This window comes from Esox lucius, chromosome 2 (assembly GCF_011004845.1).
Source record: "Esox lucius isolate fEsoLuc1 chromosome 2, fEsoLuc1.pri, whole genome shotgun sequence".
Lineage (NCBI taxonomy): Eukaryota > Metazoa > Chordata > Actinopteri > Esociformes > Esocidae > Esox > Esox lucius.
This window is the reverse complement of record NC_047570.1, coordinates 3957790-3984070: the sequence shown is the minus strand read 5'-3', so window position 1 is coordinate 3984070 and position 26281 is coordinate 3957790. Positions and strand designations below refer to the sequence as shown.

General features: G+C 40.8%; 2 protein-coding genes across 4 annotated transcripts; both read right to left on the bottom strand.

Moving 5' to 3' along the window:
* Positions 1 to 404: 404 nt before the first annotated feature.
* Positions 405 to 9490, bottom strand: csrp3 (cysteine and glycine-rich protein 3 (cardiac LIM protein)). Of its 3 annotated transcripts, none has more exons than XM_020056557.2 (7): positions 9384 to 9490; positions 8595 to 8720; positions 8402 to 8455; positions 7212 to 7383; positions 3081 to 3213; positions 2904 to 2997; positions 405 to 1603 (listed from the first exon to the last, which is right to left on the bottom strand). In XM_020056557.2, the coding sequence occupies exons 2-7, from the start codon at positions 8704 to 8706 to the stop codon at positions 1530 to 1532; spliced, it is 639 nt and encodes a 212-aa protein (XP_019912116.1). In that variant the 5' UTR covers positions 8707 to 8720; positions 9384 to 9490; the 3' UTR covers positions 405 to 1529. The 3 variants fall into 3 exon arrangements, with proteins under 3 accessions (XP_019912116.1, XP_019912117.1, XP_019912123.1); XM_020056558.2 differs by having other exon boundaries at positions 8595 to 8724; positions 9384 to 9481; XM_020056564.2 differs by lacking the exon at positions 8402 to 8455 and having other exon boundaries at positions 9384 to 9489.
* A 1534-nt stretch (positions 9491 to 11024) lies between these two features.
* On the bottom strand, positions 11025 to 24451 carry e2f8 (E2F transcription factor 8). The gene is made up of 14 exons (XM_010901166.3): positions 24207 to 24451; positions 23037 to 23112; positions 22642 to 22893; positions 22381 to 22534; positions 21500 to 21808; positions 19701 to 19862; positions 19360 to 19497; positions 18960 to 19154; positions 18777 to 18864; positions 18136 to 18646; positions 17595 to 17867; positions 14175 to 14304; positions 12324 to 12676; positions 11025 to 12112 (listed from the first exon to the last, which is right to left on the bottom strand). Exons 2-14 carry the CDS (start codon positions 23103 to 23105, stop codon positions 11930 to 11932), a joined length of 2817 nt encoding a protein of 938 aa, XP_010899468.2. The 5' UTR covers positions 23106 to 23112; positions 24207 to 24451; the 3' UTR covers positions 11025 to 11929.
* Positions 24452 to 26281: the final 1830 nt, after the last annotated feature.

Genomic DNA, 26281 nt, shown 5'->3' with positions numbered 1-26281 from the left:
AAGTTGATAGCTCTCCCCGAAGTGTGAACCTGTTCCCTTCCTCCTTGTGGATGTAAAAGGAATGCATTAAAGATTAAAGATTTTTCGCCACTGGTTGTAAAAGTGCCACTGTCATAGATATTAAAAACATATTACACATCAAACCAATAATGGGAAGTTTAAAAAGTAGTTTGCTTAAGTCCCCGGAACTGACATCTGATGGAGACATATGTTCCAATCAATGCTGGACAACAGAAAGATATTACAATGGTAACATCACTTATATTTGAATGAGTTTTATGCCTTTTGTCCTCGCAATAATACATATTTCACTTAGTGTATACTGTATGTCAGTGTTTTGTTCTTCATGTAAGCTGGGCTCCTAATTTACTTGTTATCCAGAGAAAACAGCTTGAACAAACAAATGATGCATACTGACACCTCTTTTAATTGAACCCAGAGAAAGATGCCATTGAAGACACATCCATTACAGGTAAACATTTTAAATTGGCATTTACACAAAACCCATCTTAATCCGTTTCCCACAGCTTATTTCCCTTAAATTAGAAAACGTCAACGCATACCTGCTCCAACATAATTGGGAGAGATTAACACAAATGCGTTTGGTAATTAGCGTTGCTTTGTTTATTTAAATTCAAAAGGCATATTAATGGGTGCAGCAAGAATCCTTATTAAGAATTAAAAACAGACTGAGGCATGTGGAGCTGTCTTCACAAACAGTGCATTAACTGCAGAACAGATATGACTTCATTTTATTTATTTTTGTTTTTATCTTGTTTTCTTTGCTAATGTGGGAAATAACAGTATAATTAGCTGGATCATTGTAGTAAGGTATGTAAATAGCTAAAGGCAGCATGTTTAGCAGCATAGTTGGAGCCTATTGATTCTGCCTCAAAGCTTCCTATTTCGTTGTGCTTCTATTCCAATGTATTGCTATTTTGAAAGTTTTTCATTTATAATACATGTATAACATCCAATGTCTACTCAACCTATAATAACCATCTGTAGGTAACATGCGTGCATGAGTGTGTGTATGCCCCTGCATGTGTGATTGCTATTGTAACATTGAGTGTGACTGCACTAAACATTTAATGTTTGAATCCCATTTGAATGTACATTTGATTTGTGTATTCAAAAATGCATTTAAAACTGTGTGTGGTTGTCCAGATTATTGTTATTGTTGTACTCTGTGTGTGAAGTCAGTTCGATCAATCATGACTGGTGCAGATGAGATGTCATTTCACCCATTGCCTTGAAAACAAGAAAGGAATACCCAGTTTATAGAAGCTAGACATCCCTTGTTTCCTCATTGCTTGGTGTGTTGTTACAAGCTTTGAAGGATTTACAACTATTTACAGTTATATGGGTACAAATCCAACAGACACTGGACGTTGGTAGGGCAAGAGAAAGGAGCTTTAAGAATGTAGAATTTGAGCTAATGGCAAAAGCAAATATTTATGAATATTGTCTTCTAAAAGTTGTTGTAAATGCGCTATATTTAAACTAAATGAAACACTCTCCAGAGGGATTCATTCCCTCACTTCTGCTATTCCCATGTTCCCGAGTCCTCGTCCTTTAGGTCCAAAGTTTTTGGCATAGCAAACTGCAAAAAAACAAAGAAAAATGGAATTCAAAGTTTGTCTGAAAATATGAATGACCAAAAGCAGATTCATAGTCTAATCTGTGACTGAGGGTCATTGAATTTCTACTGTAGCCAGTCTCAATCATTAGTCCAAGAGAGTTCTGTTGGGCAAACTAGTTCTCTCCACAGCACATAGATGGAGGGAGATTGTTTGGTTCTGTAATCATGCAGGTACTCAACATGGGGGCGATGGATAATGGATTATGATGAAAGGGATGTCTAAAATAGCATATTATGGAAGTCACCCCAGAATTTGTTGTCACCCCATTATGTTGAAGTGTAAAACAGTGGGTTAGGCTTACGCAGAGGTTATGGTTAGGGGTTCAAGGTAAGGACATCCCAAGCAATGATACTGCATAGCAAAAGCCATGAAGAACTCAGGTTATTTCCTTAGACCACTGTCTTTCCTCCTCCCAGTAGCAAAGAAGCCTCTCATAACGTTCATACTTTTGATTGCTGGGGAGAGGTGGTAATCTCCATCATAGTGGATTCATTTGGTCAACTGTGAGAAAACTAGGACTTCCCTAGAAATACCTACTTTGATCCAAATTGTAATCCGTTAATCTGCTCACCATAGAATCTTTCAAAGCAAAATGGGAAGGAAAACTGTGCTCTTAAAATACCTGTCACATTGACACGACGGCTTGGAAGGCATAACTTATGAATCTGTTAGACATTGTCTCATACAATTTAATATTTTACTGTGACTGCACTACTACAAGATTAAGCTCCATAGCATATTCCCTGAAAGAGTCAAGCCTTCGGAGGGTATACAACTTCAATTCATGCAAATGAAAAATGTGTGGTGCAAATCCAACACTGCAGCAATTGGGAAGAAATAACAGGAACTGGATATGCAAAACAACAAAGCAACAAAAAGACTCACACAACTTGCAGAAAATTACACAATTTTCTCTTAAAAGTTATTTGAACAGGTATTTTGTCCATTCAACATATTTATGTTCTTTATGTGTAATTCCACAATTAAAAGAATATTTTGCACCTTCAAGTGTTATGTGCTGTTAATAGGAGGGAATCTCAGTCAAATCCATGCTCATTCCAGATTGTGACACAACAGGTGAAAAGGTTAAAAACAATGTATGCATTCATCCTTAGTAAATATATATATTTTTAAATGAGAACCAGTGTACAATATTTGTTTGTTTCTCCTGTCTATCTTAAAATGGAAGCCCTAAGTGTAATTCGCTCTGAATAAGATTAATAAAATGTAAATTTCATAATGATATGTGTGTGTTTGTACCTTTACAGTACAGTTCCCCATCTTTGTCTGTCACTGTAGTAGACTCCAGGCTCTTTCCACACAACAAACAGCGGAAGCAGGTTTTATGCCACGGCTGAAACAAGAAACACACTGGTATGTCAGAATTTGATGGTCTTTGGACCAATTTGGACCAATAGATGCTTATAGAAGACTTACCTTTCCTGCTCCCATGATCTTTTCTGCAGCATAGACAGATTTCGAACATCTTTGGCAGCGATCTGAACATCCAAACTTCTGTGTAACCTTACTGGAGTTAGAGTTTGTGGATGTGGGACGAGGTTTAGAGCTTCTTAAAGAGGAAAGAATATATATATAAATATATAAACATTGAAACCAAAAGGGTTGACAGTTTATTCTACATGTTGAACTGTTTAAAAAGCTGGATGTATAATGAATACATTGCATTTTGTGAATGTATTTATAAAAATACATACATAAACGTTCCCCAGTTCCAGCTTTCCCAACCAGTTTGAGACAGTTGAAGGTGGAAGGTATACCTTCCACCAAATCTTTCACACCAAGCTATTTTTGTGTAAAGGCTCATGAGGGCACATTTACTCGCCTGACAACCTCTGTAGCTCTGTAGGTACAAGAGGGGGTTCCTGGCCTATTGGCCATGAGGCTTCACAGTCACTTGTCAGCTATGGGTACAGCTATGGCTCTAATCTAGATTGTAAAGGTCAGTTTGGGACCTCATCAGAGGAGGCGTTTAAGGCTTCCCAGGGAGCAACTTGGGGCACATGCCGGAAGGAAAGGATGATGGACCAGGCAAGACTGGGACAAGGAGGTGGAAGAAGATGGCCAGAAGATGGAGGGTGCCGGAGCAACCACAAAAGCTATGACCTCCGGCACCCTTCTCTCCCAAACCACCACCGAAAGGCCACCTTAGATGTGATGCCACCTCGCAAAATGGTGGTTTGATTATTGGTTTTGATTTTTCCCACACCTCCTCGCCACCACAATGGATTTCAAATGAAACAACCGAGATGCAAATGAACTGCAGACTTTCAGCTTTTATTCAAGGACTTGAATAATAAAAATATAATAATATGGTGTGAAACGTTTAGGAATTGCATACACAGTCCGCTAATATAAAGTGAAATTGGACAAATGAAAACAATCATAAATAAAATGTTCATTTGAAATACTTTTTCGAGAATCCTTTGCAGGCAATGACTGTTTGAAGTGTGGAACATATGAACATCACCAAAAGCTGGGTTTACTCCACTGTGATGCTTTGCCAGGCCTTTACTGCAGCTCTCTTCAGTTGTTGTACGTTTGTGGGTCTTTTGGGCCATTGCAGAATATTCCACTTCTTTGCCTTAAAAAACTCCTGGGTTGCTTTTGCAATATGTTTTGGATCATTGTTCATCTGTAAAGTGAAGGGCCGTCCAATCAACTTGCTGAATTTTTCTGAATCCAAGGAGCCAATATATCCTTATACACTTCAGAATTCATCTGGCTGCTTCTGTCTTCTATCACATCATCAATAAACACTAGTGACCCAGTGCCATTGGAAGCCATGCATGCCCATGCCATCACACTGCCTCCACTGTGTTTTACAGATGATGTGGTATGCTTCGGATCATGAGCCGTTCCAAGCCTTCTACATACTTTTTTTCCCCCATCATTCTGGTACCGGTTGATCTTAGTTTTATCTGTCCAAAGAATGCTGTTCCAGAACTGGGCTGGCTTTTTTAGAGGTTTTTGGGCAAAGTCTAATTTGGTCTTTCTATTCTTGAGGCTTATGAATGGTTAGCACCTTGTGGTGAACCCTTTGTATTCGCTCTTGTGAAGTCTTCTCTTCATGGTAGACTTGGATAATGATATGGCTACCTCCTGGAGAGTGTTCTTCACTTGGTTGGATGTTGCGAAGGGTTTTTTCTTTACCATGGAAAGGATCCTATGATCATCCACCACTGTTTTCTTCCGTGGACGTCCAGGCATTTTTGTGTTGCAGAGCTCACCAGTGTGTTAAACTGTTGATTTGGCCACTCATAATGTTCCTGCTATATCTTAGATGGATTTATTTTTTTGCAGCCTAAGGATGGCCTGTTTTACTTGCATTGAGAGCTCCTTTGATCACATCTTGTGGGTTCGCAGCAACAGTTTCCAAATGTGAATGCCACTCCTGGAATCTACTCCAGACCTTTCACCTGCTTAATGGATGAAGAAATAACAAAGGCATAGTCCACACCTGTCCATGAAACAGCTTTTGAGTCAATTGTCCAATTACTTTTGGTCCCTTAAAAAGAGGGGGCTACACATCAGAGGGCTGTAATTCCTTTGTAAATTGCCAAAATAACAAATCTTGTGTCATTGTCCAAATATTTCTGCACCTAACTTTATATACACACCAATCAGCCATAACATGACCACAGACAGGTGATGTGAATAACACTGATACACCGATCAGCCATAACATTATGACCACTGACAGGTGAAGTGAATAACACTGATACACCCATCAGCCATAACATTATGACCACTGACAGGTGAAGTGAATAACACTGATACACCCATCAGCCATAACATTATGACCACTGACAGGTGAAGTGAATAACACTGATACACCCATCAGCCATAACATTATGACCACTGACAGGTGAAGTGAATAACACTGATACACCCATCAGCCATAATATTATGACCACTGACAGGTGAAGTGAATAACACTGATCTAGTTGAATCTAGTTATCATGGCACTTGTCAGTGGGTGAGATACATTCTGTTCTCAAAGTTGATGTTTTTGAAGCAGGAAAAATGGGTAAGCGTAAGGATCTGAGCGACTTTGACAAGGGACAAATTGTGATGGCTAGACGACTGGGTCAGAACATCTCCAAAACTGCAGCCCTTGTGGGGTCAGTGGTCATTACCTATTTAAACTGGTCCAAGGAAGGAAAAGCGGTGAACCGGCGACAGGGTCACGGCCTGATGAAGTGACCTGGTCTGATGAACCATGTTTTCGTCTACGTCACATGGATGGCCTGGTGCGTGTGCACTATGGGAAGAAGGCAAGCCAGCGGACGCGAGGTGATACTTTGGGCAATGTTCTGCTGGGACACCTTGGGTCCTGCCATTCATGTGGATATTACTTTGACATGTACCACCTAACTGAGCATTGTTGCAGACCATGTGTACCCTTTCATGGCAACAGTATTCCCTGATGGCACTGGCCTCTTTCAGGATAATGCAGGATAATGCATCTTGCCACAAAGCAAAAATCGAAAGGAATGGTTGAAGGAAAACAACAAAAAGTTCAAGGTGTTGACTTAGCCTCCAAATTCCCCAGATCTCAATCCAATCGAGCATCTGTGGGATGTGCTGGACAAACAAGTCAGATCCATGGAGGCCCCACCTCACAACTTACTGGACTTAAAGGATCTGCTGTTAACGTCTTGGTGCCAGATACCACAGCACACCTTCAGAGGTCTAGTTGAGTCCATGACTCGACGAGTCAGGGCTGTTTTGGTAGCATAAGGGGGACCTACACAATATTAGGGAGGTGGTCATAATGTTATGGCTGATCAGTATATATACATATATATATATATATATATATATATATATATATATGTATATATATATATATATATATATATATGATCTATATATATATATATATAGTTGTGCTCATAAGTTTGCATGCCCTGGTAAAGATTTTGACATTTTGAGTGTCTTTTATTTAAGGATAGTGATCAAATGAAGCCATTTATTTTCACATAGTTGTTTGGTTCACAACTATACCACCTGCCAGAATTCTGGGCCTCACAGACAACTATTACAAAAGACTGCACACTGTCATTGATGCTAAAGGGGGCGATACACAATATTAAGAACTAAGGGTATGCAGACTTTTGAACAGGGGTCAGTTACTTTCTTTCTTTGTTGCCATGTTTTGTTATATGATTGTGCCATTCTGTTATGACCTACTTTTAAATGTGAATCCCATAATAAATAAAAGACATGTTTTGCCTACTCACTCATGTTTTCTTTACAAATGGTACATACAGCTCTGGAAAAAATTAAGAGACCACTGCACCTTTTTCTTTCCTTTCCACAAAAGTTGAAAAGGAAAGTTTGAGTGAGGAACAGAAGCATTCAAATTGCAGTGGTCTCTTAATTTTAACCCTTCTGTTCCTCACTCAAAACCTTCCTTTCCAACTATTTTGAAAGGAAAGAAAAAGGTGCAGTTGTCTCTTAATTTTTAGCTGAGCTATATATATATGTATACCTGTATATTTTATGAGGTAAAAAGGTAGGGTCTGGGAGCGAGGAGGCACGTACTCTTGACTTTGCATGTCTAGGTTCCTTCCTGGAGGGTCAGAGCTGAGGGCCCCAGCACCCTGGCCATAGCCGTAGCCTTTTGGCCCATACTTCTTGCCGTAGCAGGACTTGCAGTAGATCTCTGACTCGTGTGCTGCAACTGTTGTGCTGTCCAGTCCTTTCCTGCAGGTCACTGTGATGAAGAGATAAACCAAACCAACCCTGAGAATATTGACACACTGTCTACACTTAAACACAGTTACAGGAGAAGGAATGTTGTGGCCATGACAGTTATAGAATAACCTCATTCAGTTTGTGAGGCTGGACGATCCAAAAAAAACGAATGGTTCCTCATACCTCATAGTTGCTGAGGTATCACACCCCGATACCTCAGCAACTATATTAGGCTGTACAGAATGAAGCCTTTTGTATAACTAAGCCTCAAAAGTCCAAACCCGTAAAAGAATAACAGTCTAAACAATGTCTATCATCAATTTTCTCCATCGGGGGTCCTTGGTCAGTGTCTATTTCTAAGCACTACAGGCTATTTCTGAAGATCCCCTGATGGTTTGGGAAGGACAGATGGACAGACAGACAGGCAGGCTGGCAGCGGACATACATACACTACAGTCTCTCATTTGCCAGCCAATTATAAATGTATTTTAGTGCTCCCAGCGGTGCCATCACCCTATCAGCAGTGCACAGCCCAAGGTCCAGCTCCAGTCTTTTGCGTGTAATGAGGTGAGATTTAAACATGCTATTTGTTTAGAGAGGAAAACACGACCATTTAAGGGGGTCCCTTTTGTGTTGCTGCACCTCTTCCCCCCCTTTGGTGCCGCGCACAGTCACGATCCAGTGAGCTCTAAAACACATATCTACATACACTTACAGGCTCTCTGGGTAAGAAGCAGCTGGAGGCTCAGATCACATTTAAGGCAAAAAGTTATCTAAGCAAAACACGGACAGACTGGTTGGTGATTGTGACGGTTGCCTATAAAGCGAAGGGATTTGCTGGTCTGTTGGTTGTCGAGGCGGAATTAAACAGACAACCTTGACGCCAAACAAAATAAAGGGATTATGTTTAGGGTTTCATGGTGTGATTGCAGTGATAATGATGGGTGGGGTAAGGCAATTGTTCCTAACTGCAGTACAATGTTTATCTTCAATGTTTATCTTCAGTAAACAGGAGCCAGCAAAATCCTGTCAACTACCTTGTATTCCAGTATTTCCGGCTTTACCTTGTCCATTAGTCCTTTGAGGGGGTTCTTTAATCAAAGACAATGCATGCGTGAGTGATTTAATTTTATGCAAGCAGGTGGTTTTATGGATGTCATTCCTGTTTTACTACTTTGTAATTATCTTGCTGACGCCACTATTCCTGTATGACTAGTGAATTCGACTCACTGCAAATAAAGCAGGTCTTATGAAAGCTCCTCCCATTGCACTGGATCTCTTCAGCATGGTACACAGTCTTCTCGCAGGCTGCACACTTGGCCCCTCCACCCCAGTTTGGCATTCTTGCTTCAGGGTCTGCCTCAAAAAGGGGGTGGGATGGAGGATTTAATACAATCAAGGGTGGACACAAAACAAGTCCTGATTAATGGTCACCAGTATACTAAGAAAACATACATTGCAATAGGTCCAGACTGCGTTTTTTTGTAAGTCCATTAACAAATGTCTACATTTGCATTATCTATGATGATGACAACCATCATGGCACTGTAACAGGAATGTTTTGATAAGCCTGCTATCTCAGCCAGTTCGGTGGACACAATTCTAACCCATTCATTTCAGAGATAGTCTGTCACCTCATAGAGCTGGTATTTGGTGATAAGACTCCAGAAATAGAGCCCACTGGGAAAATGGAAGAACATATGCCAGTCAAGTTTCCACACTGGACTGCTGAAAGCAGCCCGGTCACTAGCACTTAACTCACATGGAAATATCCATCATGAATTCTCTCTATTACGTTATCACTGGCTGGCTGTGGTTCTTTAATGTTAATTTATTTAAACAGATTTCAAGAGAGTATGATTAAATATAAACCATGAACCTTTGACCAAATATTTCAAGTCTGGCACTGATTGTTGGATCCTTGCTAGTACAAATTGGTAATAAAAAAAATACGTTGGGTTAAATTCATGAATATCAAACAAATAAATATGTATGAATATAAATGTTTCACTGCCATACCTGCACAAGTCTGTGGATGTATCACGAGTGGCCAACTCTTCCCCCCAGTTCTGTCTCAAAGCTGGTAGTACCACAGCCCCAATACCAGATAACTGGGTTCTTAAATACTGTTCATCTCTCACTTGTCACGTAAAGTTCAGGGATGACGCTCGAAATAAAGCATCCTCCTAAAATAACTTGTGACAAACACCAGAAAGTGAATGCGAGCCCCCCACCCCACCTGTGAATCACAGTTTGCAGAGAACACACACTAAGCTGGGATTTGGAACATTCATCCACCATGTGTCCTGGTCTTACACCACCCACATGCATGAGTTATAGACATTTCCGGAAATGTCTGGGTTTCAGTAATCAAGAGAAATGTAATTATATTGTACGTATATCTTTGGCTGATGGCAATTCATTTAAGAGGGTTAGGTACACAGAATAAAATATGTCTATAGGTGTCTTGGAAATTGGTTGGAAAAGGTATACACCAAAGCCACCAAACATAACTGGCACTCATAAAGATCACAAAATATATCTGTATAAAACAGAGAATTAAAATAAGCTACTGTATGTTTCTCAAATGATAACAATTTACCTAGAAATCAAATCATAAAATAATTCATATTGTCACCCTTGTATTTCAAGCAAGCAAACCCATCGTGATTGACCTAATTAGTTGTGAGACATTCCACCAGGTTTTTTTTTTTTTTGTAATACACAACTTTTCCAGTCTTTTGTTGCCCATGTCCCAGCTTTTTTGAAACGTGTTGCTGGCATCAAATTCAAAGTGGGCATGTATTTTTCAAGAAAAATTTCTCAGTTTCAAAATACGATGTTGTCTTTGTACTATTTTCTATTGACTATAGGGTATAAATTATTTGCACATCATTGCATTCTGTTTTTCTTTACATTTTACACAACATTCCACATTTTGGGAAACGTGGTTGTATACACATTGTCTTTCTCTAATTGTTTTACATAATACCATACATGGATACAGCGCTTTGCTATGGTACATTGGAAACAAACTCAAAAAGATGCTTTACTGTTCATGTAAACAAGTTACCAACACAAAAAGAACAGTAAATGATGTGATGTCAAACCGATGGTATACACTCATACAACCTTTATCCAATCAACATTCAGCATTCAAACCTGGTTTATAACTAGATTTTGTTATTTTTGTAACAAATGCATGATATTTTAATTATTTGTTTCCATTCATTTTTTAGTTTTTTGCCATTCCCCATGGTTGTAGATGACAAATGTATTTTACGTTATCTACTGATTATACCATGGTAGTAGCAAGCAAATGGAAGGCGAGAAAACAGTCTCTGACGTACTTAAAAAATTTGAATGTTAGTACAGATTTAATTTCTTATTTTATTCATAAGGATCCTTAGCGGTGTCCATAATTTAGACACTGGTCTTTAAAAATATATATAATACTTATATCTCTAGCAATTGTTTCAGTATAAAAACCATATTGATTTGCATAAGATATAGCTCCTTACCTCATATGTTCATTTTATACAGGCTTTTTGTTCAAATGTTTTAAATAAGGATTAGCAACTCTATATCAATTTCGATCTCTACTACTCACTAATTCAAAAAGAAAGCAACATATCATTAGTTGTGTATTTATCAACAGTATACATGAACAGATAATAGTTTATTTATCATTTTACATTCTATGACATCAGAAATTAATGTAATGCTGAAAGTCCATTCCCTATAAAGTGAGCTCCAATTACAATTGCCTGATCAGCCTTGGTTAGGAATCCATTGCATACATTCATCTCTTACAATTTCATCACATACACTTTGGCTTTTTATGGCTAACAGTTATCCATTTACACAGTGCAAAATTGTAATCTCAGCAATCTTACCAGGATTTCCTTACACACATTCATACAGATCAACAATACTTCGAGTACAAGTTTTTGTAAGTTAGGTGCACCACAGTGTTCTGAGTATACATTGTAGTTCTTCTCAGTGACATGTTGAAATGAAGATATTCACAAATGTTCTCAGAGGAATGCTCACCCAGCATTGTACACATTGTCAATGAAACCTTTAAAACTGAAATAATACAGACTTAGACAATGTAATATTTTATCTATGGAATCCCTTCCCAGTTTAATACCAACTGGTTTATGATCCCCAGTCATATTTCCACACAGACTGGTAACAAAGCATCCTGTAGTAGTATTACATGGTAATATCCAGCACATGGCATCTCTTTAAAACCCTAAGGTAAAGAGTATTTAGGTTTGGTGATTAGACCACCACTGGTCTCTCAGTCAGAGTTATATTTAGAGCTAGCAGTGACAGGAGGCCGTTTCAGTGTGGAGATTCTGCACCACGTTCAGATACTTTGTTGTCTTGTCTGTGCGTATTGAATTACCAAATCGGCTAGTTTCAGGATTAAATCCTTTGGAGCCAACACAAAATCACTCAACTGACATTACCCTCTAAAAATAAGACAGAATGTAGAAATCCATGCAGAAACACACACAAACATGTAAAGACACACACAAGTTGTGTAGCAGCAGTCTTTAGGTATCCTGAGTGGTCACCTCCAACTTTCTCTGAGGGATGTAAACAGGTTTGGCACCGGCCGGCAGTGTGTGTCCAGGGCCGGTTGGGGTGGTGGGGACGACGCTAGCCAGCGGTGAGAGGGAAACGGGTGTGTGGAAGAAACTGTGCTGGGGGAGGGCCGTCCCTTTGGGCGTGGTCATCTGAGAAAGGCGCAGAGAAAGACGACGACAGATGATTAAGTTGGCAGACAAAAAACAATAAAAGGGTGTTTTCTATCAATATCATGCAGAGTTTATATCATCGGGAGGCAGTTTACACATGCACTTAACTAACACACAAGAGCGAATTGGGAGGGTATAATGGAGTTTAATGGCGTGTGAAATGGTGTGTAACACAAGGAACAAATCTCACCTGCTGAAGGCTGACTAGAGTTAGTGGTTGACCGCCTTGTCCGATCATCTGGTTTTGGACCGGCACCGGGGACATTGGTTTAATGAAGACCATGCCGCCCCTCTGCTGCAGGCCCAGATGCGGAGGCAAGGGACTGTGTATGGAGCAGGGGGGCTCCGGGGTCTGGGCAATGCCGGGACTGTTAGCAGGCCCAGAACCAGGCCCGGGGATGAGGCCAAGGTTCTGAAGGGTGAAGTTAAGGATGGCAGGGCTGGGACTGTTGAAGCGGTGGCCCTGGGTAGGGAAAGGCGAGGCGGAGGTGGGGCGATGGATGCTGGTCGGGGTGTAATCCTGAACCGGGGGAGATCCAGAACCTGGGAAGGAGACAGAAGACATTATTAACAGCCTTGCATTCCAATTGTTACAAAACCTCACTTTCAGAATGGGAAAACTCTATTTGGCATGAATGGCACTAATGATGCAATTACTGATTTTAATTAGTAGGAAAATAAATTCAGCGTGTGTAAAGTATCGGAAATAGTACATTGGAATTACTGTCCACCATTTAAACTTTTAAATAGCTAATACAGGTTTTACATTTTATTTTCTGTTAAAATACAGTAGGACATTCAGAGAAAAAAAGAAAACAGTAAAAGACACACTAATCAGCCATAACATTATGACCACCTGCCTAATATTACACAAAAACTGCCCTGACCCGTCAAGGCATGGACTCCACTAGACCTCTGAAGGTGTGCTGTGGTATCTGGCACCAAAATCCGACCTGTTTGTCCAGCACATCCCAGAAATGCTCGACTGGATTTAGATCTGGGGAATTTGGAGGCCAAGTCAACACCTTGAACTCGTTGTTGTGTTCCTCAAACCATTCCTGAACCATTTTTGCTTTGTGTCAAGGCACATTATCCTGCTGAAAGAGGCCAATGCCATCAGGGAATACTGTTGCCATGAAAGGGTGCACCTGGTCTGCAACAATGCGTAGGTAGGTGGTACGTGTCAAAGTAACATCCACATGAATGGCAGGACCCAAGGTTTCCCAGCAGAACATTGCCCAAAGCATCACACTGCCTCCGCCGGCTTGCCTCCTTCCCATAATGCATCCTGGTGCCATGTGTTCTCTAGGTAAGCGACGCGCACACACCCAGCCATCCACGTGATGTAGAAGAAAGCATGATTCATCAGACCAGACCACCTTCTTCCATTGCTCCGTGGTCCAGTTCTGATGCCCACGTGCCCATTGCAGGCACTTTCAGCATGGGACAGGGGTCAACATGGGCACCCTGACTGGTCTGTGACTACGCAGCCCCATACGCAACAAACTGCAATGCACTGTGTGTTCTGACACCTTTCTATAAGTACCAGCATGAACCTTTTCAGCAATTTGAGCTACAGTAGCTTGTCTGTTGGATTGGATCACACGGGCCAGCATTCGCTCCTCACGTGCATTAATGACAGGTGCCATGATAACGAGATCAAGCTTTTGCAATGGCCATCACAATCCCCTAAGCTAATCACATTAAAAACCTGTACAGGGAGGAAATTGAGGAAAAAGTACTCTGAAGGATGTTTCTTTATTGGTCTTAAATCCTTTACTATGTGTTCTCCCACCTCATCAAAGATTGCTCAGAGCTGTTATCTTTAGTACATGGAGTACTACATGCAGGAATGCCTGTAATGGCGGTAAGCATGCCTTTGAATTAAATATTAATTTCTAATGACCACTGTCTTTTCTTTGAACAATCTTCACTCATTGAAAACTTGAGTTTTGAGTGTAAGATCTAGCTGATGAACAGACTTCCCTGGGAGTCAATCATTTGTGAGGGCGTGTCAATAATTGTAGAAAGGTGTGTATACCTGCAGTGGGTGTGTGGTAGAGGTTGTAGGTGGACACAGAGGCCTTGCTGCTCTCTGTGCTGTGGGAGTCTTTGTAGCTGAAAAGAGACTGCTGGGAGATGGGGATCAGGTAGCACGTGGGGATCAGAGTCTTAGACAGAGCAATGGGAGAGAAAAGGAGAAATACAACTGTTATTTAAAGTTAGACACATACAGCATCCAAAATCAACTGTTTATAAAAGTTGGGGTCAACTGAAATTCCTGTTCAGTAATACCCCTCCCCAAAAAAAGGGTGAGGTGTGTGCATGGAGCAATTGTCAGGAATAACGCAATATAAAGGATTGAAATCATACAGGCCACAGAGTGATTTTATATTTTACTATCTGGGTAAACTATTTGAACAACTATCGCTAACGTGCAACTAGCAATCCTTATGAACACAATATTGTGACTGTAGTCTTAAACCAGATTATTTTTTTCGTGTTCACTGAAAGTAACCTTTAGAAAACAAATGTACAGATCATATGTAGAAGATCCTTATTCCACTTTTTATTTAATTGTATACAAAGCCAGGGAATCAGTCAACTAACTACAAACACTTTTGGACCAGGTGAATACAATTACTGAAAAGTATTGGTTGTCAGACAAATGATCCAAAAGAGAAAAAAGATCTGTCTCCCACTTGGCTCTGGAACCGCTCAGCAATTATTATAGTTACCTTATTTTATATATCCAATTGCAACAGGGTCATTTCCAAACAAATCCAGTTCACTTCTGCCTGCCAACAGTATAGCGCCCTCCCACTGCAAATGCAGCCTCACACAACACATTTGATACAGGAATATGGGAGGAAGAATACCAGTCCCATTTAAATGCACACCGCATACCCGCTTTGTCCGTTAAAAATAATTATGTAGGCATTCGAAAAATGCATTGCGTACCCACAATGCCAGGACTCAACAGTGTGACAAAAATGTAGATGCGCAAACATTTTCACACGTGCAAAGTTACCAATTTTTACCCAGAAAACCAACACTTGAGTGGTTATGGTGTTTCTTCTGTTTTAATTCATAGCTTGTAACTACTGACACAAATAAGTACTGAAATCATAATGCACTGCACAACTGAACAAGCCAATCATAGCCTAGCTTAGGCTGTTGCTAGAACTACCTCATTGGGATGAACACAGTTCTACGACCCTAAGCCCTACACCCCGTGCTCTTGTGAAGATCTTGATCGACTTATTTAAGTAATATGGTGGATCTTGCGTCTACCCTATCAGAGCCAGGTCAAGCTTTTACTAGACTGCTTGAACACGCAAACCCCTCTGAGATCTTCACAGGTGAGTAGGGTGAAGGGCATAGGGAAAACAAATGCTGTCACCTCGTTGCGCCCACTTTATTGAGACCAGCGGCGATAATATAATGTAATGTAGCCTGCGGAACAATTCTGAAGTAAATGCAGTTTTCATGTGTTCCACTGCAAAATCTCATAAACAAACCTTGCACGTGTCAGACATTTCAGGCTGTCAGCTGAAGTCTAATCAAAGCATCAGACATTTTCCCAACCATTATTGGCTTGATAAACCAGGAAAAATACAATTGAGGAAACTGAATTTGGGAAAACCTAAAAACATTTTCTGATAGTAGTACCACTATCTATAGAACATCTACAAATGTAAATTGGGATTCTCCAAAAAGTGTAGGGGCCTACGATTTCCGCAATGTGGAAAATGCTGACTGAATTTTTTTTTTCGTGAAAATTCTGAAATGTATTTAAAAATAATCGAAAGTAGGCCTAATTATTGTAGCAACCTAAACATTTTCATAATTGTAAAATAACAGAGTAGACCCAGAAGGGGTGGGACCCATACGTCACCTCACAATTTGGCTGTCACATCGAGAAACATTTGGAAGCCTTCAAAAATTAAAAATAAATCGATCTCAACCACAAAATTCAGAGCCGAGCAATAGCCAGTATTAAAAGTCAGGCGATAAGCTGTTTTGCTAATTCTGTCAACATGCAATTGATTGGACCTGTAAAAAGAGGCAATCACTTAGTCTAAAGCCCATGTGAAGGACAAGGGAAAGCACTGTGTTAGCCAGAGCACACCTCTTCAAACGACCAGTACTTGTGCAGGCGCACAAGCAGATTGAAGACGAGAATTTATTCAGTAATTTGTGGCTGTGTGTGCCGTCCGACATCCCCCTAGAAAAGCTAGGAAAGATAAGTCCGTTCTGAAGAAGAATTGCATACAGGGAGAAGCATTGCCCGAAAATGAGAGCAGCCTCGATCAAACTCACACCTACCCTGTGTGTTTGACCAACATATGAACAGCTTATTATTATATAATTGCAATAGCATACATTTCCATTCTGCAATGTGATATTCCAAAAGATGATCTATCGTGGTGAAATAGAGTGATGCATAATGTCAGCAGCTTAATGTCTGCCTCTCCATCTAGCCAACTATGCCTGTATCTATATTGTGTTTACACTTGAAATTGAAATAACATGCCTAGATAAAAAAAATAGTGTAATGTTGTGTGGCATCATTACAAATCTACTGTCATATCATATTCAGTTGTTAAAATATTATCCTTCACATTATTAGACACTATTTATTTATTTAAATTAGAGTAAATTGTAAAACACAGAATTCAGAAAAAATTTAACGGAAAAAAATGAATTTTGATTTTTTTTTTTACAGATATCACAGGGCCCTAGAAGTTTAACTACAGAATTTATAGGGCCCCATTTAAGATGAGTTTATATACTGACTGACTGGAAAATGGAGTGCAATACTTCCTCTTTTACAATAAAGACCTAGGGAGAAGTTGTAGGGGAGAGAAAGATGTGCCTGACTCAATGCAAAGAAATGATATAAAGTGGCTTACCACATATTTAATTTCTTAAAAGTAGCTCTCATATCCGAAAAGGTTGGAGAAGACACATTAATTTTTAGTATGTTCTAGCACTGTTATTGTCCATAATTGTTGTGCTTACTTGTCAACACGACAGACAAAAACCTACCTCAACAATGGAATGTCAACGGCTGTCAACCATCATTTATCGAAGACGGCCTCTTCCCATGGTCAACCCTGTAATACTACCATTGATATATGTATGTATCCATAATAAACAAAAATTGTAGCGCACACATTTAAGTCTGTTTGGAGAGGCAGCAACCCACACCTGGTGACAAACATAGCGTATTAGGCGCTACTTTTACAAACCCTGACTCCTGAGGCAACTAATAACCTACACTCAACTACTTAATCACCCAAGAAAATTGACTGATTGATGGAATCGATCGATGCATCACCAGTTTCACCTTGTGTGTGTGTATATATATATATATATATATATATATATATATATATATATATATATATATATATATATATATATATATATATATGTGTCTTGGGGGTGCGTTTACCTCTGTGTGTAGCGGCTGTGGAGTCAGCGGGATCGCTCTGACTGGCGTGAGCCCGGCCTCGCCGTCCCACGTGGCAACTTTCTCCTCCTTCTCCAGGAAGGTCTCTAGGCTCTGCTCCAGTGTTTGATTGACTGCTGCCGCCGAGCTTCCTGGGGTGTTGACGAACTCCGGTTCCAGGTGAAGGGCCCGGGACGAGGGCCTGTTCGAGAGAAGACCCCTGCGTCGCGCCTTCAGACGAGCTTGGAGGATCTCGCACAGCTTAGGGGACGTGTCCTGGAGCACCAGAAGAAAGAACCAATGTGGGTTAGCTATGTAGGAGTGTAACCACATAACAGGTTTCTATACGTTTACATCAAAGACATATCAACAGCTTTTTGAGCAGGTCGGCTCAGGTACTAGAACAAGCAACCTTTCTGTTATCCCCAAACACCCTGAATGCTACCTATTGGGAATATTTCAACATCGTCAACGTTTCTCATCTCACATTCTGGTTAGAGTAGGTCTAGCTGAGCAGAACTAGAGATCAAAACACAGGTCTTACTCTGGTGTTCGGATCTATCCTCTTGGCTTTTGAGGGGCTTCCCTCAGAAGATCTCTCTGAACACATGCGTTTAAGTCCCAAGGGGCTTCCGGTGAGCAGCTGGTTCGCTGCAGGCGAGTGGCCTGGGACATCACTGGGGCTGCGTCCTGTCTTTTCCTCAAAGGTCATGGAGCGCACAGCGAGGCTGGTCGGTTGAGGCCTGGCCAGGGAGTGTGGCTTGAAGGAGGAAGGGTGCATGTAGATGGTGTAGGATCCGCTTCCTTGGTGTTGGGGTAGCAGCACAGGAATGAGCGGCGAACACTGGGATGGGTGAAAGGACATAGGCTGGGTTGTGAAGGGTGCCTGCGGGGTGAGGTGGATGGTGCTGGCAGGGGGTTCCGTGGGCGTTAATACTGCTGGCTGGGGTGCTTCTGGGGTTTTAGCAGGTTTCTGTTGTTCAAGCTCGGTGTTTACGGACATGGCCTTGGTCATCGCATCAGTAACACAGGGCTCAGGAGTTCTGTCAATAACTCTGTAACAAGACAAGACTTGTTGTACTATTTGACAGTCTGAGATGTTTTCCCAATGCCGTTAAAAAGTAAACAGGTTCATCCACAATACTAAAGGATACCATAATGCAAAGACAATCAGGTAGTGCTTACCTCTTAGATTGCTGGTCAAGCTGGATTTTACAGATGGCTGCTAGTTGGGCCATTTTTGTGGGAAAAAACTCACTACTCGATGAATCAACTGAAAAGAAACAAACCAGAACAGCCAATTTAGGCACTAAAACATAAACAACAAAAAAGAGAAACACATCTCCTGGAATACCTCCTAGTGCTTACCTTTAACCGGGCTGGTGGGAGCAGAGTTAATCTTGCGCCGGTCATCCTGGATGCTCTTGGCCAGTTTGATTAGGGAGGGGTGGCGGGTGAAGCTGCGTTTGCTCCCTGGAGAGGAGAAGAGGTTTTTGGCACAGTTCTCCACAGACGCACGGGACTCAAGGCTCCTTTTGGTGATGGTTGTAGTGCCTGCAGTGTCTGAATTGAAACACAAGATTCAGTCTGGTGAACTGGTTGAGGTATGGTTTAATGGTAACATGGAGTCCTATTCATTTAATATAAAATTCAGTTGAACATTAAATCACATCCTCCATAAAACAGATTAAACGTTGGCTGCGTTTTGAAGACTTTCCATTTTTACAGTATATGTATGGGAGGGAAGTGTGGCATAACGAGGACCTACCTTTCACATCAGGGAAATCCTCAGGTCCCGTCCACTCGAAGGCCGGCTTCCTCCCTCTCTCTTCGGTTACGTGGACCTTCTCAATCAGCTTCAGGCTCCGCAGCACGTTGGCTATGTCATACAGCCTGCGGACCTTGGCTGCAAACAAAGACACACTATAAGACTTACTGCAGACAGAACGCATAGTAAGTTATTAACATACTTGAGCGAATCGTACCCGTTGCAGAAACTTTTTCCCCCATAAAAAAGTGTGTTCTAGCTAGTAATGTGCTTAAATATCTGGTAGTTGGTAATTCTGTAACACATATAAGATCACTTTGCCTCACAGCATCCATACTCACTCTTGAATTTGCTCTTGTCCTGGTCGCCAACCTGGTCTTCACCGATTAGGATCCTGGCAGCCACATCTAGACTGACCAGCCTTGGTGTGGACACCAGGAACAGCATGACAAACTTCTGGCTCATCACCCTCAGAGACTTGTCTTTTCTGCTGTTCACTGATGCTGATTTGGACAGAGGGGAATATCAGGTTTATTACATGTCAAATACTCAATTTAACGCTATAAAAAAAGTTATACAGTACCAATCGAAAGTAGGGCTGGGTACTGACCAGATCCTGTTAGAACCGATTACCACTGACATGCTCTTTAAAATTCTGTTCCAAATGTTGGTTCCAAGGGGAATGCTTTGTTAAATATAAAATAAAAAGGGTGTGCTTCATGATAACCCATTTCTTAAACTCGTTATTTGACGGGGCTTGGGGCTTGTTGAACATGCACAAGTTGACAGAGATAGTTACTGGCTGGGCCACTTGCTCTACAACCAGTAGCAAGCCAGAACTCCGGTGCTGGCTAATGGAAGTGTTGATAACTTGTGCGGGTATAACTGGTATAGTAGCTACAGTAGGTTTATTTGAGCAGTATGTTGTGTGGATCTAAAGTCTGGCTGCATTTTGTTTGACTTAACAACGATTGAGCAAAACATTCTCCAACCAATGTGGTTGCACACGGAAGTTACAAAAACAGATGCAAAGTCATGTTATAAACTACATGCAATAGGACTTTTCTGTCTAGACTTTGTTCTGCGTATGAATTTGGTACCAAAATTAGGAGCTGAAATATTTAAAAAAAATGGTACCCATCCCTAGTCAAAGGTTTGGACACCTACTCCTTCAAGGGTATTTCTTTATTTTATCCCACTAACAAATGCTAGTTCAACTAAGTGTAAACCAGATGGGAAGGTTGTGGTAGCCATGCTTGTCGAGGGTGCCTTCTTTAAACGAATTCTAAATAAATGACCTAAAGTGTCGGCAGCAAAGCACCCCTTCACCATTTCCTCTATGCCTCACCGTGGGAACCACACAAGCTGAGAATATCCAGTCACTCTGCGTCTCACAAAGACATCCGAGGTTGGAACCAAACATCTCATATTTCTGTTGCACCCGACTAATGGTAATTTTGTGTGCATCGTGGCCCAAGCAAGTCTCTCCTTATTGGTGTTAATCAGTAGCTGTTTCTTTGCAGCAATTCAATTATGAAGGCCTGATCCACACTGTCTCCTCTGGAAAGGTGAAGTTCAGATATGTCTGTTACAGATTGCAGCATTTATTTGGGTTGCAATTTGTGTTGCAGTTAATTGCTGATTTCTGAGGCTGGTAACTCCAATTAAGGTATCTCTGCAGCAGAGGAAACACTGGGTCTTCCTTTAGGAAGCATTAAGGAAAGAAATTCCACAAATTAACTTTTAACAAGGCACACCTGTAAATTGAAACACATTCCTGGTGACTACCTCATGAAGGCTTGTTGAGAGAACGCAAAGAGTGTGTAAAGCTGTCATCAAGGAAAAGGGTGCCTCCTTAGAAGAATCTACAATATGAAAGGTTTTGGTCTGTTTAACAATTTTTTGGTTGCTACATGATTGATAGATGATAGTTCATATGTCTGAATTTTCTATTTTATCATGTGGAAAATAGCAAAAATGAAAAGAACATTTTGAAAACTGTCTTCTAAAGTGTGCAATGTCAAATACTGGAGACAACATGTTTGAACAGGAGTTCAAAGGACAAATGTTTGTATTTGTAATCATGGCCAGGACATTATTGTTCAATTGAACCAATAATACATGTTTTAAAACACCTCACCTGCTTTAAACTCTACCCCAGGGAGCTCCACGAAGAACATCTCTTTCTGGCCATGCTTTCCACCCTCTGCCTCGTCCTCGTTCTCCTTCTCCTCGCTGTCTGAATCAAACTCCTTTTCAAGGCTGCGCTGGCGGATCAGCTGCATCTGTTGCCCATAGCGGTGCTCCTCGCCCACCTGACGAAGCTTAGCCAGGGTCTGCGGCAGGTTGGCGCGCCCGTGCCACGTGTAGCGGTTCTTGGCCAGCCGGCTGACCATGTGAAGGCTCTCCAGAACATTCATGATGTCGTAGATGCGCCTGCGCTCCACGTCTGTTCAAACAGAAGAGAAAACAAGCCAAATTAAGAGAATCAAAGTGGTTTGTGTTTTTTTATGGTTTGTAACCGCGTACTTACATCACCAGCATATAGGACTGTGGGAATACGTGCTGCATATTGTACTATAAAAAACAATATTTGAAAATCTAAGGTGTGTGGCACAGTTGAATAAGTCAATAACTCGCAATACAGCTGCACCATTGCATATAGGAGTTAAAATCCTGGCTGCGGCATACTGACTAGCTGGGGGTTCCACAGATGGTGGTTCAAATTAGCTCAGGACCATTTGGGGTAGAAGGAAAGCTCAATAGCTTTCCACCCAGGGATAATATACCAGCCGATACGCCATGGCTGAGCGAGCAGTGTGACATAAAGCCCAAAGATATATGGAAATGTGCTTGTCTTGATCTTCGACTCAAAGGGTTGCTGCATTGAGGCACAACCATAATTGTGAATAGTACATAACAGAAAAAAGGGGAAACTAAAATATTTTTAGAAAAATGGGGAAACTAAAATATTTTTTTATATGAAATAGGAATAAAACAGGAATAGTATTAAAAACATACTGAGCTCCGTGGCAACATCATCAAGACTGATGTCATTATTGAGGGCCAAGTTGGGGTAATCAGGGTAGCGAGCCAGGAACTTGTGACAGAGTAAACCGAGACTCTTCTCCTTCCTGCTGATCTGTTTTTCCACTTCTTCTCCGAGCTCACAATCCTACAGGTGAAAAGGAAAAAGATGAAATGGCAATAAATATATGCCTAGGGTCTAAGCTGCATACTAACTTGTGTGTGTGTGTGTTTAGGTGGATACCATTGTTTTACCTGTGACGAGTCGACGGCATTCCCTCCCTCGTCCACACACAGCTCCTTCTCTCTGTTCCTGATCTCAGGGCTGGCAGCGCTTATCAGCATTTTCAAATTAGAGGTTGGGGTCCAGGGCTCACCAGTTCCACCAGTTCCTTTAGTGGGGGTGGTAAGGGGCCCCATGTTGGATTGGATCTCTGTTACAGTGTTTTGGTTAGAAGCTTTCCTTGGTGATTTTGCCAGGGCTTGTGGCTCTGCAAAAACATTACCCTATTGGAGAAAGTAAATATTTAAGATTGTTTTAAGCCTAATGGATGTCATGGTTAGATTTAGTTATAAAACAGTCATATGCCCGTGAACATAAACACAATATAAACCACTGAGAAAGTTATCTATTAATAGCTTCTACTAACCTTGTGGTTAGAGATGGTGGTTTGTGCTTTTTGTCTCAGATGTTGGGACTCAGACAAAGCGCTTGACATTTTCCACCTACATTTAATCAAACACAGATTTTATGACTGATATTAACAGCTAACGAAAATGGTAAAGCTAGCTAGCTACTAGTTTGCTAACTTAAATGTTAGAGTACAGCAAACCAACTCCACTGTTAGGTAACAAGCTGACCGATGTACAGTAGTTTATTGATTCACAAAATATAGTCCCTTTTTTAAAAGTGCATTATATTTGTTCGGTGAGAACATAGTAGTTAGGCTTCAATAAAATAATACTGTCGTAGTTACGCTGACCAATAGCTTATTTTCTTGGTTGAATAGCTAGACGAAGATTTGATTCTGAAGCGAAGGTTTTAAATCAAATGTAATCATTTATTAAAGTTGATGCATTGCGGTAACTGACATGCATTTTATCGAATACTCAAGCGAAACGAGTTCAAAGGCACGCCTATTAAAGGAATAGTAACCAATAAGAATGAAGCGGGAGATGACCTCAAGGAAATTTGGACTGTCCCGCGCAGGTAAATATTTTTTTAAATATTGGCGCGGAATGTCCACATACATTCCAATGACAAAACATGAAACATTGAATAGAAGGAAAATACGGTTAACTTGTTCACTTTACACAGCTTATACTGCACAAAGGCAAGTCGGAATGAATAGATTTGTTAACTAAACATGTCGAGATAGATTGTCCTTTTCCATTAGTTTTAACCAGCTATTGCGCGCGCGGGTTAATGTCACCACTGCCCCCTATTTCTATCTGGCTAGATGTATTTACATGTATAAAGCAAGCGAGCTATGTCTTGTGTAGAAAACTAGCTACAACAAGTCACAAATACGATTTTTTTTATGAAGAGACATATGAAATGTAATATAAGAAACGCAACATAATAAGTACATAACACCCCATGCAATTTAAAAGCAATCGCTAACATTAGCTTACCAGCTAGCCACAGTACAGTACAGTAAGGCGCGGGTTAACACTTTGCTCACCAGACTCCAACAAATGCTGTAGGTACTACACAGTAGTTAGATAGCAATTGTAGCTACATTTGGTGAATATGACCTGACTGGCAGTCCCATAAATAGAAATTAAGAATACAAATATATATAATGTTCATTACGTACCCTACTATAGCACAGGTAAATATGCGCCTCCGCTCAAATTCTTGTTCACATCCCCTTGTAAAGCCAAGCAACTAAAAGGCATCCATGATTTTAGAAAATCCGTTCTAGTTGATACAAAAAAAAATTATAGAAATGTTGTCAATATCCCATGTAATTTTGGAACCAAACGACCTGCTAAATCACTCAAAAGTTACACTGTAAACGGAGTTAAACTGGAGTGAGTAAAATAAGTTTGAGGACCATTTGTCCCGCCTAGTTTCACGCTCACCCAACCCCCCGCCCTCACCTTGCACATCCCCCAACCGAAAGAGCCAACCACCGCGTGAAAATATTCAAAGGCGGGGTCTTCTATCAACTGTTGGAAACATGGGAAGAATATCTTAAACAGAGAACTGAACTTAAATAACTTCCCAGCCGCAGCATACTTTTAATACAATTGTAAAATGTCGGTGTAGCCATTCTGTAAAAAACTTTACCATAACATGCAAATGTGTTCTACCTTCAGACAGAGTTATATTACAGATTTATAAACTTTAATAAAAAATATATATATATATTGTTTATCATATATCCATAAAAATACAAAATAAGTTGTGGCAGCAGTGTCATTTGTAACGATGAAATATTTGGACTGGTTTTGTTTTCTATTTTGATTTTTAATTAAGAGCCGAAGAGCTGAAGGAGATACAATTTGCACAAATTGCTCGAGGCATGAGACATTATATATAATGTCGCTAGGTGGCAACCCAATCATTCTATCTTTGAGTTTCTATGTGAACGAACAGCCCAGGGAAGCTCTCTGAGAGTATACACTGGTCGCGCGGGGCAGTGACGTAATGTTATCGATTGAGGAGAGAGAGTGGGACCTTGCTGAGCAGAGCCTAGCATGCACTGGGCTGTTCCAGCGAAGGAAATAGGGAGCGAAGGAAAGATAGCGGTATGCACGAGGGAAGGAGCATCTCGTCCTTGAAGGGAAACATTTGCCGCTGCTGATGTGTTAGGTGAGAACTGATTACTTAACATTTCCTTTTATAAATACACTGTATTCGTATGATTCGAAGTTAGGTTATATCGATTACAACATCTTTCCATAGTTTATTTATCTTATTTTGCCGTCGCCTCTTTACCAGTGCAAAGGAAATTTTTAAATGCAGCACCTGCTTCGGCAGGATATTATGCAGGTTGATAGCCTGCTCCATGTGTTTGGACTTTGGTGTGCAGAAATTGTTAAGCGAGTTGGTATGTTTTTCAACCTGATTTCAAATAGTTAGTCTACTAGTTAACTGATTGTAACACAGCTTGTAAGTATTGCATTCAGGCAATACTACGCACTTTGCTGTTCTCGCTATTGGTTTTTATTACGCTCGAGCCCAAGAACCTCCCATTACACCCACAAAATGTTTCACATTCAGAGGTAGGCAGCTTCTCTGTAATTCACCTTCCTGCGTTGGTGTCATTTACTCTTTATTTTCTGTTTGTTATTGAGTATTCTTAAATCCAATCACAACTTTTACCAATAATTGCATATAGTCTAAAAAATTGCAAGTGACAATCAATTTAATAAATATTATTTCATGGTGTTGTCTAAAATGGCAGCATGGTAAACTTTTGTCTTGACCTATCCAGATGTGCATAGGTCATAGTTTGTTGACTTTTATCACAGGTTAATTTGGCAGACCTGTTCCTGCTCTTAAGATGCCTTGGCCAACTAAATCTAGCCCGCCCCTCTTGACACAGTATCCTTTGCAAGTGTCTTCAATTTAACTTGTTTTCTTTTTCTAAAACACACACACGCACCTGCTTGCGATCAGGATACCAGACTCTTCAGGGGCCTGTGAATTTGAAACAGCATCAGTGGTTTAACATTTTTTTCCCAATTCTCTATCATTTTGTTCCTTTTATGAACTGGGGGTTCGAAACTGGATCCCTTTCAGTGATTTAACAATGGAGGAATGTTGGCCCTGGGGGAATCTGGGGGAGCCATGATCCTATCTTCTCCCTGGATTAGAGGCATTCGATCTGGGTGACAACACGAGGAGAGAGGGCCAGCATGGTTCTGGAGCTCCGGATCTCAA

Bases quoted from the DNA above. Each gene is read 5' to 3' on its own strand.
- e2f8 (XM_010901166.3), bottom strand. From the start codon at position 23,105: ATGTCAAGCGCTTTGTCTGAGTCCCAACATCTGAGACAAAAAGCACAA. The intron at 19,498-19,700 runs GTGAGTATGGAT...CTTTGTTTGCAG, and splicing joins GGACAAGAGCAAATTCAAGA to CCAAGGTCCGCAGGCTGTAT. The intron at 17,868-18,135 runs GTAAGACCTGTG...CTGGTGCTCCAG, and splicing joins GGATAGATCCGAACACCAGA to GACACGTCCCCTAAGCTGTG.
- csrp3 (XM_020056557.2), bottom strand. From the start codon at position 8,706: ATGCCAAACTGGGGTGGAGGGGCCAAGTGTGCAGCCTGCGAGAAGACT. The intron at 3,214-7,211 runs GTACGTGCCTCC...TTCCTCTTTAAG, and splicing joins CTAGACATGCAAAGTCAAGA to AAGCTCTAAACCTCGTCCCA. The intron at 2,998-3,080 runs GTAAGTCTTCTA...TTCTTGTTTCAG, and splicing joins AGATCATGGGAGCAGGAAAG to CCGTGGCATAAAACCTGCTT.